Source organism: Talpa occidentalis, unplaced genomic scaffold (genome assembly GCF_014898055.3).
Source record: "Talpa occidentalis isolate TD23 unplaced genomic scaffold, MPIMG_talOcc4v2.1 talOcc4.17, whole genome shotgun sequence".
NCBI lineage: Eukaryota > Metazoa > Chordata > Mammalia > Eulipotyphla > Talpidae > Talpa > Talpa occidentalis.
In genome coordinates this window covers 44967765-44987564 of record NW_023601754.1, presented here as the reverse complement: position 1 = coordinate 44987564, position 19800 = coordinate 44967765, and the positions used below count along the sequence as shown (strand labels likewise).

The following is a 19800-nucleotide window of genomic DNA, read 5'->3' as shown; positions in this document are numbered from 1 at the left end:
GGGGTATAGCTCAGAAGCCCGGGAGGGTGAGAGAATTCACCACAGACAGAGCGGGGAGCAGAACAGGCACACGGACTGAAGACACTGCTGAGGGGAGCAGTGGGGGTGGCTGAGAGGTCTGTCACGCCATGTGGGTTTCTCCCTGGCTGGCAGGAAATTGAACTGGCTCTGCAGAGGCTGCAGACACCTTCTCAGCACGGCGCTTAACCGCTGCACCACCGGGGAGGCCCTATGCTTATTTTTTTTAACCCAAACTTTGCAATTTTTTCATCATTTTTTCTATTTTTTTATAAAGATTTATTTATGCATACAAGAGCTGGGGGACAGGCCAGAGTTGAGGCGGGGAGGTGAGAGGATTCACCAGAGACAGAGTGGGAAGCAGAACAGGCAGACGGACTGAAATACATTGCTGAAGGGAGCAGTGGGCAAGAGAGAAGAGATCTGCTGCACCATATGGGTTGCTCCCTGGCCAGCCAGTGGATTGAACTCGTGCTGTAGAGACTGCGGATTGCTTCATAGTGTGGTGCTTAATCCCTTGCACCACCAGGGAGGCCCCAAACTTTGCTATTTGAATGAAAATCCTGTCGTGGGACTGTTCTGAGTTCCGTATGAGTTCAGGATGTGGACACTAGTTGTGGCTTATGTGTTGTAGCAGGATGTGTGTATTACACATCGACATTATCTCTCCTTCATTCTCCGTAGGTCATGGTGTAGACTTGCCAGGTGCCCGGAGGCACCAGCAATCTGGATCCAGTTAGAGATGATGTCGAGTTATCTACAACATCTGGGTTTATTTAGTTACTTCCTACAATCATTGCGGTATGGAAGGGAAGAATAATTTTTTTTTAAAGATTCATTTATTTTTATTTATTTTTTTTTTTAATAGAGGCATGTTTTTCTTTATTTATTTGTTTGCTTGTTTGTTTTTGTTTATACATGCACTGGGTACAGTCAGAAGCGCGGGAGGGTGAGAGAATTCACCAGAGCCAGAGCCAGAGCGAGGGGCAGAGCAGGCAGAAGGACCGAAGTACACTGCTGAGGGGAGCAGCGGGCGGCAGGAGAGGTCTGTGCGCCATGTGGGACCCTCCTCCGGTGGCCGGGGAGCAGCCGGGGATTGAACCGGCACCGCAGAGGCCGCGGGCAGCTTCGCAACCCAGCGCTCTACCGCTGCGCCACCGGGGAGGCCCAAGATTCATTTATTTTTATACAAGAGCTGGGATATAGGCCAGAGGTGCGGGAGCGTGAGCGGATTCACCAGAGACAGAGCAGGGAGCAGAAGAGGCAGATAACAGAAATACACTGCTGAGGGGAGCAGCAGGCGCAGCAGGAGAGGTCGTCTGTGCCGTGTGGGAATCTCCCTGGCTGGCTGGGAATCAAACCGGCACTGCAGAGGCTGCGGACACTTCACAGCACAGCGTCAACCCGCTGCACCACCGGGGAGGCCCTAAAATTTTTTTTAAAGTAACTTTGTAATATAACTTAAGTTTCAGGTGTGCATCATTGAGAACTAACAAGTATATACTATATTAAAGAGGGAGGGAGATCCCTAGGATTCTGGGGAGAACCTTGACGCACCCAGAATGCCCTGAGCTAGGGCTTAGTATGGTCTGAGGGAGAAGAGTATGGTCTTCTGGGCTCCCAAGAGGAGGGAGGGAGGGCTTAGAGGCTCCAGAAGGAACCTGTCTTGTGTTTTGCAGGAAAAAGAATCACTTGGAGTCCAGGGAAGATGGAGGAGGAGTTCTCTGAGATTCTCTAGGCCGAGGAAATATGGGAACCAGAGCAAAGAAGAGGGGTATGAGATTTCTCGGGTTTGAGTTGAAGCAAGATCTTCGAAGGTCTAAGAGGAAGGGCTATTTGAGGTTCTGGGAGGATGAAGGGATGAACTGGGTCTAGAAATAGAACAGGGGAAGGAAATGGATGGAAGTGGAGGAATGATGGTGTGGAGATGGGTGTGATGGGTGTGTCAAGATTCCAGAGGGAGAGGACAGAGGGGCCCCCAGACCCCACTCATTCACCTCCCTGTCATGCCCTCCCCTTCAGGGACCGATCCTGTACCGTCCTCAACGTGGAAGGTGACGCCTTTGGGGCGGGGCTCCTCCACAATTATGTGGACCGTTCAGGGTTCCAGATTTAGGTGCCTGAGTTTATCCAGGTGAAGTGGAGCTGCCCCAGGCCCTGCTGCCAGTCTCCACTGAGGAGGGGAATCCCCTCCTCAAAAGATGTCTGAGGGAGGCCCCAAATTGGACTTTTTTGAAATAAAATATCTATTCATTGAAAGGCACCACTGAGACACCACTGCCCATGCCTACTAGAGTGGCAACAAGCAAAGACCAGCCATACTTGGGGTCAGTGAGCTCTTAGACATTATAGAATTTAGGTATGGGGCCTCCCCTGGTGGCGCAGTGGCTGAGCGCTGGGCTGCGAAGCTGCCTGCAGCCTCTGTAGCACCGGTTCAATCCCCAGCCATTGGTGAGGGGTCCCTCATGGGTTGCAGACCTCTCCTGCCGCGCCACTGAACCCCTCAGCAGTGTACTTCGTCGGTCTGCCTGTTCGGTTCCCCTCTCTGGCTCTGGTGAGTTTTCTCACCGTCCCGCGCTTCTGACTGTACCCAGTGCTTGTATCAATCAATCAATCAATCTTTTCCAAAAAATAGAATTTTTAGGTATGGATTTTTATGTGTTTTGCCTAGTTGCATTCCCTACTCTGTGGGACCCCAGCAGGGTCCCTGGTACTTTGTTTCCAGGACCAGCTGGAGAGGGCTGTGGGTGCAGAGGCCTGAAGATGAGGGGGAGGGAGGGGCTTGGTGAATGGGTGGGGCTGGGCCAAGGGTGATTGGCTTGTGGGTGGGGCCTGCTTCAAGGGTGCCCAGGAGGGAGGGGCTTGGGTGTGATGGGCAGTGCCTGGTCCTGAGGACCTGGACAACTATGTTGACCCCTTGGGGGGATGTTTGTATAAAGGCAGAACGGGCCCGTTCACTTTGGAAGAAGACTGGGCGGTTTCTTACCAAGTAAATTATACACATACCATACCTGGGGTTTAGGCTAGAGGTGCAGAGCTTATAGGGGTAAGAGGTCTCACTAGAGACAGAGTGGGGAGCAGAACAGGTAGATCTACTGAAATACACTGCTGAGGGGAGCAGCAGGCAAGACAGAGGTCTGCTGTGCCATTTGTGGGTCAGCTCCCTGGTGGGTATCAAACTCATGATAGCGCTGCTGAGACTTAATCCCTAGGCCACCAGGTAGGCCCTGTCTTCCAGTTTAAAAGTTTGTATGACTCATGGTGGGAAATTCATAACCACCTACTCAGGAGCATGGGTATCCCATAGCAGCTATGCTCATTTTTTTTTTGTTAAAGATTTATTTATTTATTTATACAAGCACTGGGTACAGTCAGAAGCGCGGGAGGGTGAGAGAATTCACCAGAGCCAGAGCAGGGAGCAGAGCAGGCAGAAGGACCGAAGTACACTGCTGAGGGGAGCAGCGGGCAGCAGGAGAGGTCTGCGCGCCATGTGGGACCCTCCTCCGGTGGCTGGGGAGCAGCCGGGGATTGAACCGGTGTTGCAGAACCTGCTGCCAGGTTCGCAAGCCAGCGCTCAACTGCTGCGCCACCCGGGAGGCCCCATTTTTTTTTTTTTAAGATTATTTTTTTATACAATCACTGGGTATAGTCAGAAGCGCAGGAGGGTGAGAGAATTCACCAGAGCCAGAGTGGGGAACAGAACATGCAGACTTACGAAATACACTGCTGAGGGGAGCAGCAGGCGTGGCAGGAGAGGTCTGTTATGCCATGTGTGACGCTCGCCGGTAGCCTGGGATCGAACCAACACTGCAGAGGCTGCGGGCAGCTTCGCAGCCCAGTGCTCAACTGCTGCGCCACCGGGAGAGGCCCATATGCTCATATTTTTCACTCAAACTTAGCTATTTTTTTTATTATTTTTTCTATTTTTTAAAAGGTTTATTTATTTATGCATACAAGAGCTGGGATACAGGCCAGAGTTGAGGCGGGGGTTGAGAGGATTCACCAGAGACAGAGTGGGGAGCAGAACAGGCAGACGGACTGAAATACATTGCTGAAGGGAGCAGTGGGCAAGAGAGAAGAGATCTGCTGCGCCATATGGGTTGCTCCCTGGCCAGCCAGTGGATTGAACTCGTGCTGTAGAGACTGCGGATTGCTTCATAGTGCGGTGCTTAATCCCTTGCACCACCAGGGAGGCCCCAAACTTTGCTATTTGAATGAAAATCCTGTCGTGGGACTGTTCTGAGTTCCGTATGAGTTCAGGATGTGGACACTAGTTGTGGCTTATGTGTTGTAGCAGGATGTGTGTATTACACATCGACATTATCTCTCCTTCATTCTCCGTAGGTCATGGTGTAGACTTGCCAGGTGCCTGGAGGCACCAGCAATCTGAATCCAGTTAGAGATGGTGTCTCGAGTTATCCACAGCATCTTCTAAGTTTACTTAGTTACATCCTACGATCATTGCGGTATGGAAGGGAAGAGTAATTCAAACCTAGTTGTGCACATTGTGTATTGCACACGGCCACGGCCACCAATGGATTCATTCCACTCATGAAGTTCAGTTGACCCTTGAAAACAGGATTGAACTTGGTTCCACTTATACTTTTCTTGTAAACAGTGAAAACATGCAGTACCCATTAATACAGTCCACTCCTGTAAATATTTTCTCTTCCTTATGACTTTCTATTTTTTGAAGATATTCTTCCCTACCACCAACCCTCCTGTTCCCTTTGCCCCCTTCTGCCCTCTTTTTTATTCTTTCCCTCCCCCTCCTTAACTTCAGCTCTCTCAAGATGTTTCTTGATATCCACTGGTTTTTGAAAGTCTTTTCTACTACCCAGTTGTTGGCTATATAAATGTCCAGTATTTGTTGTTACCCTTCTGGCTTGCTTTTCTGCACATAATTCTCTCAGGTTACCTTGATTCTGTTGAAAATGACCACATTTCATCCAATTTTACGACTGTGTCATACTCCACAGTGTGGAGATACCACATCCTCTTGATGCAATTGTCCATTGATGGTCTTTGTGATTTTGTGATTTCCTTTTTTTGTTTTTTTATGATTTATTTGTTGTGTAGAGGAACTGGGGTGCAAGCCAGAGGTGTAGGGGGTGTGTGTGAGAAGATTCACCAGAGACAGAGTGGGGAGCAGAACAGGTGGATTTGCTGAAATACACTGCTAAAGGGAGCAGTGAATGAGACAGTAGAAGTCTGCTGCACCATGTGGGTCAGCTCCCTGGCTGGGGATCAAGCTCAGGGGGTAGCAATGATAGCGCTGAGACTTAACCCCTGCGCCACCAGGGCGACCCTCTTTGTGATTTTCTCTTTGGGATTTTCTTTTCTAGTTTATTGCAAGCATATAGTATATAATACATATAACACACAAAATATGTGTTCATTGACTATAAGACAGGTAGTTAAAATTGGGGGGGAGTCAAAAGTTGTATGTGAATTCTCTTGTTTTTATTTGTTAATTGCTTATTTGTCAAGAGAAAGAATTCCTTAACCCCGATCTTCAAGATTCATAGTTCAGGAACACAGGTCACTGACAACCTTCCATGAAGTCAAGCCAAAGAAATTCTTCGTGTTCCAAGATCACTGTGCTCTCTGAAAGCAGTCAGCCTTCCTCACCTCCTCAAAATATTTTTTATTTTGTAATTTTAATGCCAATGAAGCGGATCTAAAATCACAGCTTGTAGAGGAAGTATCTGCTGGGTTTGTACCTGTCTTGGAACTTGACCTTGGCCTCTTGTCAACCCTCATATTTAAGTGCAGGGTCTTCAGACACACCCTGGTTGAGGATAGTTCTGTCCCAGGGGAATCCAGAGTGCCTTGTGGGCTTGGGGTAACTGTAGTTATAAACTTAAACAAAAGACTTGATCTTTGACCTTGGGGCGATTTTGTCCTTGTCCCTGGCTGCTGTCACTTTTCTAGGATAGCTGTCAGCTCCAGCTACCAGAGCGTGGCATCAGGGCGGTCTAGGTGCTGTCGTCAATGGTCTTCACAATACCCATTGTTTTTTTGTTTGTTTTAAAAGATTTATTTATGCGTACAAGAGCTGGGGTGCAGGCCAGAGATGTGGGGAGCGGGATGGTGGTGAGAGGATTCACCAGAGACAGAGTGGGGAGCCGAGCAGATGGATCTACCGAAATAAACTGCTGAGGGGAGCAGTGGACAAGTTAGGAGAGGTCTGCTGAACCACGTGGGTAGCTCCCTGGCCCGGGGATAGAACTCGTGCTGCAGTGGCTGCGGATTGCTTCATAGTGCTGCGTCTTAACCCCTTGCACCACCGGGGAGGCCCCCACAATGATCATTTGTGTACGGGGGAGCATCCAGCCAGGACCAGCACCACCTTCCTAGGTTCATAAACTTGCCCATTTCAGCAGCAACCACTCAGGCCTACATATATTAGGGGCCTCAAAATCTCTCATGGAATCGTTTATGCAGGAGTCCGTGCAAGCCTTCTTTCTTGGTTCAGCCACAGCAGACTTACAGAAAGCTGCAGCCTCCAGCTTAGCAATGAATGCTCCGATAACATAAAATTGCAGCCGTTGGGCCAGAAGACCAGGCCTCTGAGCTTTGGAAAAGCGCTAGAAGCTATGGTGGTGTTCTCAAAGCAAGTGTCCTTCCATGTTGAAGGTGAAATAAAGAATGGATTTTCGACAGGTCAGGAGTTCGGAATCCCTAACCCCTTCCTGTTCAAGGCTCAGCTGTCATTGCTCTTTTCGATGCTGTCTCTGTCAGAATCCTGGTGGGTTGTTATATAGGTGTTGGGGTGTTTTGATGCTATTTTGGGAAATAGGTTGGGATTTTCAATGGAGCTGGGAGTGTGTTATTTCCCCCACTTACAATGAGCGTTCATGCCCCAATTTTCTGCTTTACACTTTTGGAGAATTCAACTGAAATGAGTTTTAGAGTATAAAACGTAAATGATGAGGCGTGCTTGTTTAAAGAGGTACGTACCTACATATATAACATATTGCATATACCACCTGTGTGTGTCCTGGATACATAAAGAATGTGTCACAGGGACAAGTTCCACCAAATAATATTTACCCTTTATTTTCCTGTTCCATTTTTTTAACTGGCTAATGTTGATTTACAATATTGGACGAGATATAGCAGTAAATACAGCACATTTTCAGAATATGCAGGCCGAGCTTTGCGGGGGCCGTGCTGATCTCTGTTCCAAGAGAAATGAACTCTCTGTCCCATACAGAATGACTAGAAGGTCACAGACCTCCGTGGTGTGTTCAGGGGCTCACATGGCCCCCGAGGCCGCAAGGAGCTGTCCTTGGCCTACTTACTGCTATCTGTCTGCATGGTACGGGCTGCCTCAGTGAGTAACTACAAGATGAATGAATTGGGCTCTGGCTACAGAGCTGCCTGTCTGAAGAGGCCTGTTCCCGGGTTCTCTCTGGTGGTGTAGGGGTTAAGTCTCAGCACTATCATGCTGTTGCCACTGCAGCATGAGTTCCATCCCCAGCCAGGGAGCTGACCCACAGGGCGCAGCAGACCTCTCCTGCCTCGCCCACTTGTTCCCCCTCAGAGGTATATTTCAGTAGATCCACCTGTTCTGCTCCCCACTCTGTCTCTGGTGAATCCTCACCCCCGCACCTCTGGCCTGCACCTCAGCTCTTGTATATATAAGAAAATAAATAAAACTTAAAACAAAATTTTTAAAAAAGAGTCTGATCCCTGGTCCAGATGGCCTGTCTGCTCCCTGCCCCCTTGACCTTGACCGCGCTGCCAAGTCTCACCCTTTGCTGATGACAACATTGCTAAGCCTCACCCAAAGACCAGGAGGAGATTACAGATGAAAAAGGCCACTCTGAGGACTGGTTCCCACCTCCCTGGCCCTTTGTCCATTGTCTCACCCGCTCCAACTACTGTGGACAGCTCTTGCTTTGGAGGGAGAGTTCAGTGTGGCCCTGGATTGGGCTTGAGCCTGGGTTCTAGGCTCACAGTGGCAGTTTGGGGGTTGGCAGGCACAGGTTTGTGAAGCTTTGTCCCTCCTAGTGACAGAATCATGTTTCTAAGCCTGTTCAACACCCCACCACCACCAATTCACAGACACTACCTTCTGGGTGTCGACCTCACTGAGTCATAATTTCCATATATCCCTTAGCTACTTGGGTGGGTTCAAAACCATAATCAAGATGTTACAAGGCAGGATGCAGGGCACCCAGGGACCCCCAAATCTGCCTACTTGAAATAGCTTCTGCCATCAGTACAAAACATACTCTAGTGCATAAAATCTTTAGTAAAAGGGAACTTTTTTTAAAAAAAGATTTATTTATATATGCATACAAGAACTGGGGTGTAAGCCAGAGGTGTGGGGGGTGAGAGGATTCACCAGAGACAGGAGCAGAACAGGCAGATTGACTGAAATACACTGCTGTGGGGAGCAGCGGGGAGACAGGAGAGACAGGATGTGGGTTGCTCCCTGGCTGGCTGGGGACTGCTGCAGTGGCTGGTGATAGCTCAATACCTCTGTCTTTAACTCCTGCACCACCAGGGAGGCCCCAGAAAGGAACTTTAATACAATTAATATGCAGTAAAGAGAAAGAATGTAGTTCAAGATAGTTTCCAATTAAGCATCCAAAGTTAGCCATCCCCTCGGTAAATGCCCAGCCAAACAGGGTTGGTCCAAAGCAGGGTCACTGAGGCTTGAAAGCTGCCACATGTCTAAGACACCTTCTGGTGAGGACCCATAGGAAAGGGGCAGAAGGAGCCAGGCAAGTCTGCAAGGAAAAGAGCAAAATCAAAACCCAAGTCAAGATAAAGATAGCCATTGTCAACCTCCCCATAGGTGTCTCATCCATGTCTCTGTGTCTTTCAAGTGTTTCCTTCCATGTTCCCCAAGTCCCTGGTACGAGTCCAAGGCTGAGAAGCAAGTGCAGCTGCTTTACATGTCTCTGCTCCATCTCTCCCCTTTCCCTGCTCAGCTCCACCCTTCTTTGGGGTGGGGCAGGAAACCTGGAACCTCCCCTTTCCGTGGGAACCACCTCCTTACAGACACTTGATGTCTCCCCCTTCCCAATTTCCTCATGCCCCTTTGAACCCCCGCTCCTCCACCCCAGTCCCAGGCAACCACTGAGTTGCTTTTGATCATGATGATTCATAGAGTCCCTTCTAGAATGTCATGGTCACAAAGGACACAGTAGGTCGCTTTTTGCGTCCCACCTCTTTTATGTAGCCTGATGCTTTTGAGATTTAGTCATGCTTTTGCGTGTGTAAGTAGCTCAGTTTTTTCTTCTTAATCACAGAGTATTCCATTGTCTGGATGCACCACCATTTATTTATCCATTCACCTGTCCTTGGATGCCAGGTGGTTGGTTTCCAGCTTGGCGCTATTGTATGTGGATAAGAATTGACATGCAAGCCTTTGCCTGCTGAAGTTTCTGATGTCCTGGGGGTGATATGCAAATGAGTTGCTGCTTGGTATAGCAATCAGTCAGTCCAACAGTACCTAGGACAGGGAGCACCTTCCTTCCCACTTTGTCCAGGGTTTGCTCCTGGGGCTGCTGGGTCTGGGGCAGATCAGGAGAGTAGGTACAGGAGGCTCCTGGCAGTCCCCTTATCAGTGGATCCTAATCCATTTAATGCTTTCTTGCTGACATGGCCAGACTGGCCACACTGCTGCCTGTGCTTGCTTATCAGCTCTGGGAAATTCCGTGTGGAAATGAAGTTCAGGGATAGGACAACCCACCTGCCTAAGATTTGGGAAATAATCTCTATTGCCATGACTATAAGCAAAAAGGAGAAATAAAAGGATAGTGAGCCTTATTATGCATTTCATTATGCCCTGAGAGGGCCACCTCCCCAGGCCTTAGGGAGAAGGTCAGATGCTCACACCTACAAGAGACAGACTCAGAATGGGTGTCTAATTACCTTGTAGAAAGGGATTTTCTGAAATTGTTGACAATCCTTGGCCAAGTTACAAGTGAAAACAGACTACAAGCCTCCCTCATTTTACTTCCTGGAAAATTCAGAACTTGTTAGGACCTTGCAAGAAGGACTTTGTGTGTGCGTGAGAGTTAGGTTCTGGGCTCAGATCATTCTTAACTTTTTCACCTCCAAGTAAGGCTAAAATGTAGATGGTATGCACTAGTGTGGGTGGGCTGGTTGTTAGCATATCAAAATACTACTTTTTTTTTTTTTTTTTTTTTTTTTTTTAGAAATACTTCTGTTTTGACTGCTTAGTAATGTGGGAGTACAGCAAGTCCTGGAATTCCTTCGTCTTGTCCAATGGCATTTCGTGGATGAGAAAAACAACCCCCAGCAGACATTGAAAATGATGTTATTTGAGGAGCTGATTTTGTTCACTTAAAATCAGTCTCCAGGGCCTCCCCTGGTGGCGCAGCGGTTGAGCGCTGGGCTGCGAAGCTGCCTGCAGCCTCTGCAGCACCAGTTCGATCCCCCGCCAACGGCGAGGGTCCCACATGGCGCACGGACCTCTCTTGTCGCACCCTCTTCTCCCCTCAGCAGTGTATTTCGTCAGTCTGCCTGTTCTGTTCCCTGCTCTGGCTCTGGTGAATTCCCTCCTGAGCTTCTGACTGTATCCAGAGCTTGTATTAATAAATAAATCTTTTAAAACAAATCATTTTCCAAGGACCTATTGACATTAAGTAAGGACTGTTATCAAGAAATCAGTAAAATTCAGCAATAGGTGTTCTAGCATTAAACTTATTAGTGCTAATGAATTGTGAAGGCCTTTCTGTCATTTCATTATTTAGATGACAACGGATATTCAATATACAATATTGATATATTGTATATATATTGATATATACAATATATATACAGGCTGGACTATAAGGACTAGAAAAGGTTTTAATGTAATCACTGGGAGTTCAGAACAGAGAGGATTAAACTCCAAAATACTATAGTTGATGTGAAGTCACTTAAGGATCCTCTATGAATGAGAAGTTGCTAGAAGCATTTGCTGTGGTTCCTTTATCAAATCAGAGCCAAGGCAGGGATATATATGTATATATGTTCCTATAATTGTGACAATCAAGAATCACACCAACAATTTCTGAATAAAACAAAATCATTAGACTATGAGAATGATTTGAGCTTGGCAAACAATTTGGACAAATATATAGAGAGAGCATTTTAATTAGAGAATCAAAGAGATTTAAATTCTTTTATTTAAAAATTTTGATGCATACATTGATTAATATATTAATTTATATTACTGTTATAGTTGCAAAATATTTTGAACACCACCCATCCCTTGTGAATGTCAAGTGAGACCTTTTCAAACTGGGACAAGGGCCAATGCTTTGTGTGGTGCCCTGCATGTTCTAAGATCATTCTACCCCTGGGTCATGCCTTCCCAGAGCCAAGAGCATGTCCCATCACAGCTGTAACCCAAATCATCCCTGTATGCTTCTAGAATGTTCCATGGGAACTCAACAGCCTCCTTGGGAGCCAGTTGCGGGTTCAGTAATTTAAAGCAGAGGCTGGGTTATAAGAAGTCATACTCTAGATGTCTAAGCCTCAGGGGATTGGACCAAATTTCTCTCTCCCCTTGCTGGTCTGTGAGGATGCCTCCTCTTCAAGTGTTTTAAGCTTTTCCAATATCATCATCTCCCACCACCCGCCCCAATCCATAGGTTCAGAGAGGCATCTACTTGCCTAAGATCACAAAGAAATTGGCCAAGCCAGGAGCAGACCCGGCCCTGACTTGGGACCCTTTTCCCAGGTGAGGTGGGTGTGCGTACCCCCATTTCCCAGGTGGAGAGAGCAGAGTCCGGGCAGGAAGCCCAAATTCATCAAGGAAGTGGTAGCCCTGGGTTTGAGCCTGTGCTTTTTTTTTTTTAAAACCCATGGTCTCAAGAGCCAGGTGCACACATTTGGGGGGTGGTGTAGGGGGGAGCAAGTCATTGGGATAAGGCAGGTAAACAAAAACCTCTGTAAGATTCAAACCGAATAAGTTAAGCCTCATTACTAATATACAGATGGCAGTAGTACCTGTACGTAACTTATAAATAAGGACACACATAGCGAAGTTCATGCCCAAACAGCTATTTGCCTCACTCCCACCCACTCACTCACTGGTGGGTGCCTGATCCTGCAGGGAAGGTGGTTGCAGCTTAGTGAGGCATCCCAAAGCCCCCTCAGAAGCTCTGACCAGAAGGGCTAGCCAACAGCCACTTCCTAAGCTGTCTGACCCCAGGCAGGTGACTTTCCCTGTTTCCTCATCTGTACACTGGAAATCACAGCACCTTTCACCTGGGAGGGTGGGCTGAGAGAGAACTCAGCTAATTGTTGTAGGATCCCGAGGATGATGCCTGTGCACAGCCGGTGCTTGGCAAGTGTGAGCTGTGACCAGGGCTCCCTGCCCTGAGCACCAGTCCCCCCGCCCCCCCCCGCCCCGCCCTGCAAGGCAGAGAACTAAAATGAGGTAACAGTTCAAAAGGAGAGGTGCCAGGTGCAGACCTAGTTATTAACCACAGCATGCTCCTCACAGGGGGCTCCCCAGGAGGGGAGTAGCTTTGTAGAAGTAGAGGAGATGGTTATCTTGTCCTGACAGGAACAGGGGCTCAGAGAGGAGACCCAAAAGCCCTAGAACAGGTCCTGGCCTTATTGTTGCCTGGACCCGCACAGCGGGACAAGGGCGCCCTCTAGTGGCAGAAGCAACCCCAGCAGCCAAGTGAGCCAAGACCGGGCTCTTGAGGTGCTAGGCCCGGAGGGGGGCGCTCCTGAATCCTGGAAGACACCGAGGCAAGGAAGCCTGCACACAGCCTCAGACCACTAGCAAGTGGTGGGGCCAGGATTTGCATCGCGGCAGTCTGGCCCCTGAAACTGTTACAGGACAAACCCGTATATAAAATGGGGTTGCTCAGGACATCCCTTCCCCCTAACAAACCCAGTATCTCTCTTCCAAAACTCTGCCCCCATCTGGAGCCCAGGGTTCTTGGAAAACTTGGGGAACCACAAGTCTTGATGGCGTTGGGTACTGTAGGGCGGCTTGGCATTCCTGGTCCATCCACTAATGGCCAGCGGCACCCTCAATTACTGGGAGGCCCCAGGATATGCTCCAAGCATCCATCGCACCCGGTGGGCAGGACCAGGAGAAGCTGGAGGTCGCTTCAGAGCCTTGGTTCTCTCCTCCCGCCAGAAGCACACTTCTCTAAAATGTCTCTTTGGTCAGTTCCTCTCTGTCTCCACCACACAACCCCCCCGCCAACACACAGACCCCAAAAGACAACGGTTAGCTCCCCTTGACCACTGTTCCCTGGCCCCAGATATGGGCGTCCCGGCTTCAACCGCTTCCTGCCAAACTCAGGAGAGCGGGGTTGGGGTACTCGGGATTCTCGATGACCCCGGGGCCGAATTTGAGCTCGAGGAAGCGGCGGTAGTTGTTAGGCGCCTGCGCCACGAAACCAGCGAAGGGCAGAGGCACGAGAGGCTGCAGGAAGTGTTCGGGGAACTCGACATCCTGCCGGTGGTCCAGCCACGTGTCCTTGGTCATGACCCCGTTGCGCGGGTAGAAGGGCCACAGGTCCACGTGCAGGTGGTTGCTCTCGCTGTACTGCACGCGGAAGAAATCGCCCTCCACGGCCTTCTCCCACACGAAGCCGCGCTCGTCCACCACGGAGCCGGCCTCGGCTCCCCGCAGCTGCTCGCAGTTGCCCACGTCCTCCAGGTAGATGCCCAGGTCCACGTCGTAGTCCCACGGGATGATGTCCCCGTGGCGGGCCGCCCCCAGCAGGGAGCCACCCTCCAGCCAGTAGCGCACCCCCGCCGCCTCCAGCACGCCCACCACGTAGCGCGCGGTCTCCCGCAGCGCGCGCAGGCAGCACGGGGGCGTCCAGCGCTGCTCGTACAGGTAGGCCGGGGTGTCACCCACCACCGTCCCGAAGCAGCGCGCGGTCTCCTTGCTGCAGCCGAACCACTCCAGCCGCCCGCCCTCCCAGCTCACCAGGCGGATGCCCAGCGCCCGGAGCATCGCCGCCCGCCGTGCGCGCCCCTCGCGCTCCGCCTTCCAGCGTGCATGGGCCGTGGTCAGCGGGGGCTGGTGGGCCGCGGCGAAGGGCAGGTCCAGCAGCTGCACCGCCCAGCCGCGAAGGGCGGTCTGCAGGAAGAGGCTGGTGCCCACCGGCCGGGCCAGGGGCGCCGAGAGGTTGAAGAGGTCCCGGGCGCGCAGGAGCACCACGGCGTCTCCTTCCAGAGCGTCGCAGCGGGGCGCGGAGGGTGCCGCGCCGTACCGGGCCGTCCACTCGCGGAGGCTGACGTTTAGGGCCAGACACCGCGCAGGGTTGGCCGAGGCCACCGGGGCTGCCACCAGGCGTGGGCCTCCCGCCCGGAGCACCTCCACCATGCGCTCCAGTTGGCCCGGGGCATCCACTCTCGCCCCGTCGGGCACTAGGGCCACGAACTCGGTGGTCACATAGGTCTCCGGGCGCGAGGCGGCGGCGGGCCGGTCTAGGGAGGGCTGGAGCAGCGCCAGACGAACGTTGGGGAGGCGGGGCAGGGCCAGGGGTGGGTAGGGGAGCGCATCGGCTGCCACCACCACCGGCTGGGCCGGGTCCTGCTGCAGGAAGGAGTCCACCAGCTCCGGCACTGCGTTATCAAAGGCCTCAAACTCTCGCACCAGGACGGTGACACGGGGGCCGGTGGCAGATCCGCGGCGCAGGCCCCGCGCCCGGGAGTTCTTGGGCTGGTGCTGCAGCCACGAGACATAGAAGAAAACCAGGAGGTTGAGGGTGATGGCGGCTACCAGGACAGCCTGGCAGCGAGTGAGCCGCATGGAGTCGAAGTCAGACCCTGGTAGGGCCTCCAGGGCATCCTGGGGATGGGGGAATGAAAGCAAAGGCTGGAACTGGTTATCAGAACAACCCCATCTATCATCAGTCTTGCCTTCTCTCCCAGCCCTTTGCCTGTTTGGTTTTGGCTGACTTCCCCCTCCTCCAGGAAGTCTTCCTGGACCTCCCAGATTGGGTTATGCACTTAGCTCTGGGCTCCTTCATCTCTGCTTACCCCTCCCCCTCCCACTGGATTGTGAGACCCATGAGGGCAGGCCCTGAGCCTGTCTAGATCTTGGGTCCCCAGGACCAGGCGATGTGCATATTAAGAGCTTGGTAAATTTTAATCAAATGAATCACCTTCCATCCTTGTGGAGTCCCACCCTTGTCCTAGTCTCTGTCCACTGCTCATTTAGGTTCAGGTTCAATTATAAATGCCCCCAACGCCATTGCTGAGCCCACAGTGCACCTTCTCTACCATTCCCTCCACCAGGAAGCCACCCCTGATCTTGTCCTCCCTTCCCTGGCACTGACTCTAGGGTGAAGCTGAAGCTGGCCCCCGGCCCTCCTGAGCAGCCTCCTTGCTCCAGTCTCTTTTGTCGTCTCCTTCCCGATGGTCAGCCAGGTCATTTTGGTTTGCAAGAAAAGCCGGAAATGTTTTCTTGAATCAAAGTTATCCCAATTTTTAATGTTGGCCACAACTTTTTTTAATTTCTAAATGCGGTGGCTCAAGCCATAGACAGGGAAAGCAGAATGGTGGTTGGCAGGGGCTGTGAGGAGGGGAAAATGGGGGACTGGGGTTTATGAGAAAGTTCAGGTTCATGAGAAAGTTCTTATAGATTGTTTGCATGACTGTGTGAACAAGCTTAATGCCACTGAACTACACACTTAAAAAATTTTTGTTGTGTGTATTTTATCACAATTAAATTTTTTTTTTCACCCTCCCCTTTTTGGCCAACCACCTAAGCAGCCCCCAGGTGGCGCTGTCTCCCTGTCCCCATCCCAACCGGAAGATTTGGCAGGTCTCCAGCATGGGAGGTGTAACTAACTCTGGCTTCTGAACAGATACTCAAAATAAAGTTCCCCACCAGGGATTTTCATAGCTGTCTGCCTCTCCCAGACAGGGGGACATCAGAGACCCAGTTAATCTTCCCAATTCTTAAATACTTCTGACCCTGTCTCCCCATTCCCACAGCTCCCCCTCAATCCCGGTTCACCCACGTCCCCATCCAGCCTCCCCCTGCAGCCAGTGCTGGGGTCTCCTGACCAAATGCCCTCCTCATAGCAGCCAGAGAGGGCTTCATAAAGCACACATCTGACCTCTCCCTTCATGCTCAGAACCTGCCATGGCTCCCTAGTGCCCTGGGGAGGAAGTTTCGATTTCTTACATCCCACAAGGCTTTGTGTGACTGGACTCTGGACCACCCACCAGTCCAACTCCAGCGCCTGCCTAAACCACCCAGGTCTTATTTCTAACCTTTGCACTTTCTGTTCCTTCTGTCTAGAACATCTTTTCCTCTCGAAACTTCCTTCTTCCCATACATCTTTTCTGGAGAATTACTGATGCCTCAGGTCTCAACTCACATGGCCCCCTCCTCCAGGAAGCCTTCCCTGAACCCAGGTTAGGACAAAAGTCTCCTTTTGGCTCTCCAAACCTCCAGGCATCCCCATCCCAGCCCTGCCCATTTTGGTTTGGCATTGTCTGGAACTGCATCTGTCTGCCCCGTTATATGACCATCCCCGGAAGGGGGCGGGGAGAGCCAGGCCTGTCTCACCACATGGCAGGGCAATGGAAGTGGAAACCAGTGAGGGCCAGAGCCAGCTTTCTGGGTGTTCACAAAGCCCACTCAGGCCCAGAAGCAGGACTCCACACTAGCACCACATGCCTGGAGTCCTGCCTGGGCCTCCCTGCCTCCTTTTTCTCCTGCCAGGAATGCCCACCCACCCTAGCACTGCTGGCCCTTCTCTGACTCCAGCTGGACGGCACCAAAGAATCTGAGTGGTGACATCTTCATCTTAAATCTGGTGATGGCTGCCTGACCCTCGGGTGGATCCCTGATCCCTTCTCTTTGTGGAAGTGCTACAGAGTGCCGGGCTCCGTTCTAGGCTCCAGGGACACAGCAGTGGACACTCAACACACTGGGTCAGTCAACACCCCCGATCTCATGGGGCTCCCACTAGGGCGGGGCAAGGGAGGCCTTTGGAACTATAAAATCTATAGGATCTTAAAGAACTTAGAATCTTAGGCTTAAGCACACAGAAGCACAGAGGTGACTAGTTGATGGGTTCAGAATCTTCTGAAGATTCTAAGAGACTGTCTTCCTCTCCACCCTCACCCCATACAGTCTGTTCATCTGTTCCCCCCTCTGCACCCAGAGGGATCCTGTTAAAATTCAAGTTTGATCATGTCCCATCTCTGTTCAAAACCCTTCCAGGGCTCACAACTCACTCAAAGGCAAAGCCAAAGTCATCCTGTGGCCCCAAAGGCCCCATGTGACTCCCTCCCTCTTTCCTGCTCACTCAACTCCGACCACACTGGCCACCAAATGCCATCAGCAGAGACCGGCGCCGGTGACCAAACTGCATTAAGTGATGATGACTCTGGCGTTGGCACGCTCCAGAAACAGCACTGACTCGTCCTCTGCCCGGTGCCTCCCTGACGGCTTTTAGGTCTTTGTTCACCTATCCACAGAGGCCTTTCTTCGGGCTCCCTGCTTAAAAATGGGACTCCTTGTCGCACGCGCACACGCCCTGGCCCAGCCCTGTGTTGTCTTCCTCCTCTACTACTTTTCCCCTAGCTCTCTTATATCTCTCGGTCATCTGCGCTGTTCCCTGCTCTGTGCCCGGAGCACAGCTCAGAGTAACTAGCACACAGCAGCTCTATATGGGTGCAGGGCCAGAGGCAACCAGCTTGTTAAGAGGGGGACCCTGGCTCAGGCAGAGGATGCAGGGTGCTCTACCTCTCAGGCCTTGGCTCTGGGACAGAAGGTGCTCAGCAGGAGAGAGGATAGACAGTGGGTCCTCAGAAACCAGCAGGTGTGATGGCCAGGTGAGGAGGTGCCCCTACTGGGCGAAAGGAATCATCTAGTGCCCTGTCAAGGTCCTTGGCTTCTGCCACTGCAGAAGGCTAAAGCCCCTCTCTCAGACAAGTGGAAGAAATGGTAGTTTAGAAGGTTGATGGAGTTTCTGAATCATGGTATTATGTCAATTCTGGCAGCTCATGATGCGCCAGATCCCGCTCCAAGCACTTTACAATTGTGTAATCTTCACGTTATGACCACACTTAAAGATGAGGAAACTGAGGTACAGAGCAGTGAAGGCACTCACTCAAGATCACACAGCTGGGAAGTGGTAGGCCCAGCAGCTGGTTAAATCAACACTCTGCTGTCTCTCTTTGGGCCTAACCTGACAGGTTACTTTCAAAGCTGGATCTAGCACATCCATTAATTCAACAAAGGCAGTTACTGCGTGCATTGTGCCAGGCCCTGTATTCTGGGGCTATGGGATGAATGGGCATTGGCGTGGCACTGGGCAGGCCCTCCAGAGGTGGGTGGCTGCAAACCATACACACACCTTACAGGTAAGGCATATGTAACCAGCAGGGGGCGTGTTACAGACAAAGGTAGGTGGTCAGGGAAGGAGAGGAAGTTAAATTCCAGCCTTCTTTGTCTCTGCTGTCCCAAAAAAACAATGTAAGTGGATCCCTAGTCACTTCTGGCCCGGGATCAGCTGGCCTGAGTTGTCATCTGCACTGAGGCCTCTGTTGCTGCATCTGTGGAATGGGGATGTGGCCCATGGAGAAAATGAGTTACATGTGGGGAAGGCCTTTGGGAATCAGGAAAGGGTGTTTCCATGTGAATGCGGTGACACAGAGGGACTTCTTACCTCCTAGGTAGCCGGCTGGGGGAGCTCTGTAGGGGCGGTTCCAGCACAGCCCAGCTGCACTGCTGAGGGAAGGAAAACCAGAAAATCCCAAATCAGCCAATTTTGCACAATAGAGCACAATGTCATCTTATCAACAAAAGTGGCAATGAAGTCAGAGAATCATTCTCTCGCTGTCCCAGAAGCTCAGGCACCACCTGGAGAGGGTGGGAAGGATGTCAGTTATACCCACCCAACCCTCTCTCTGTATCAATGTGTCCAGAAAGGTAGGTCGAGAAGTGACAGAAGCTGTTACCATGACAACCCCTTCCCTAGACACATTCCATCCTGAGACAATACTAAAACGTCCACTTCTTAGTGGGCCTGGTTCCTTGGTCACTGGAAGGGGGAACCCGCACATCACCATAGTAACCAGGACTTTAGCCTTGCCTATTTTTCACCTCCCTGGGGAGGGTCTAGGCCCTGTAACCATAGCAACTACTCAATAGCGCATCTCCTCTAAATAAAAACACCTGGTTGGTTTGGTCCATGGCCCTCCCACGATGGAAAAGGGGGAGATGGTTACCATGGTAATGCCAACTGGGTGGCTACGGGGGAGGGGTTTCCCTTAGCCATCCGTGTCCGTGTCCTTGGGGCTGGCCCCTTTCTACCTGAGCCCTAGGTGAGATTGCCATAGTAACAACGAGGGTAGGGGCAGAAGGACCACCAGGGATCTAGGTTACCTTGGCAACCTCCTCCAGGCGCAGGGACAGGAGAGTTTTGGGGCCTCATAACCACCAAGGTGGAGTGGAAGAGGAATTTAGGGGGGGGTTTCAGGTTGGGGGTTACCATGACGACCGACCGGTGCCAGGAATCAGGGAGAATGGGGGGCCATTGCTGAAATCACCCGCGGTGGCCGCCCTGTCTGTCAAAACGGGACAGTGACTGTCGAAGAGAGTGGTACTGGGGTGTGGAGCGGGTTACACTCTTTCTTTGGGGCGAAGCGGGAGCGGGGGGCGGAGAGCGGCCCCTTCCAAAGTCCCACTCTCCGACCCGGCGACCCCCGCGCCCGGGCCGGGGACGCGCGGGAGGTCCCCGCGGTGCGCGCCCCCGCCCCGCCCCGCCCCGCCGCGCCCCGCGCCGCCCCGCCGCCCCGCGCGCC

At 51.6% G+C, this 19800-nt stretch overlaps 1 protein-coding gene across 2 annotated transcripts; it reads right to left on the bottom strand.

The window, feature by feature from the left end:
* Positions 1-12402: 12402 nt before the first annotated feature.
* FKRP (fukutin related protein) lies at positions 12403-19690 on the bottom strand. Of its 2 annotated transcripts, XM_037516840.1 has the most exons (3): positions 19382-19690; positions 18663-18724; positions 12403-14821 (listed from the first exon to the last, which is right to left on the bottom strand). In XM_037516840.1, exon 3 carries the CDS (start codon positions 14780-14782, stop codon positions 13295-13297), a length of 1488 nt encoding a protein of 495 aa, XP_037372737.1. In that variant the 5' UTR covers positions 14783-14821; positions 18663-18724; positions 19382-19690; the 3' UTR covers positions 12403-13294. The 2 variants fall into 2 exon arrangements, with proteins under 2 accessions (XP_037372737.1, XP_054553231.1); XM_054697256.1 differs by having other exon boundaries at positions 18663-19690.
* Between the last annotated feature and the right edge of the window lie 110 nt (positions 19691-19800).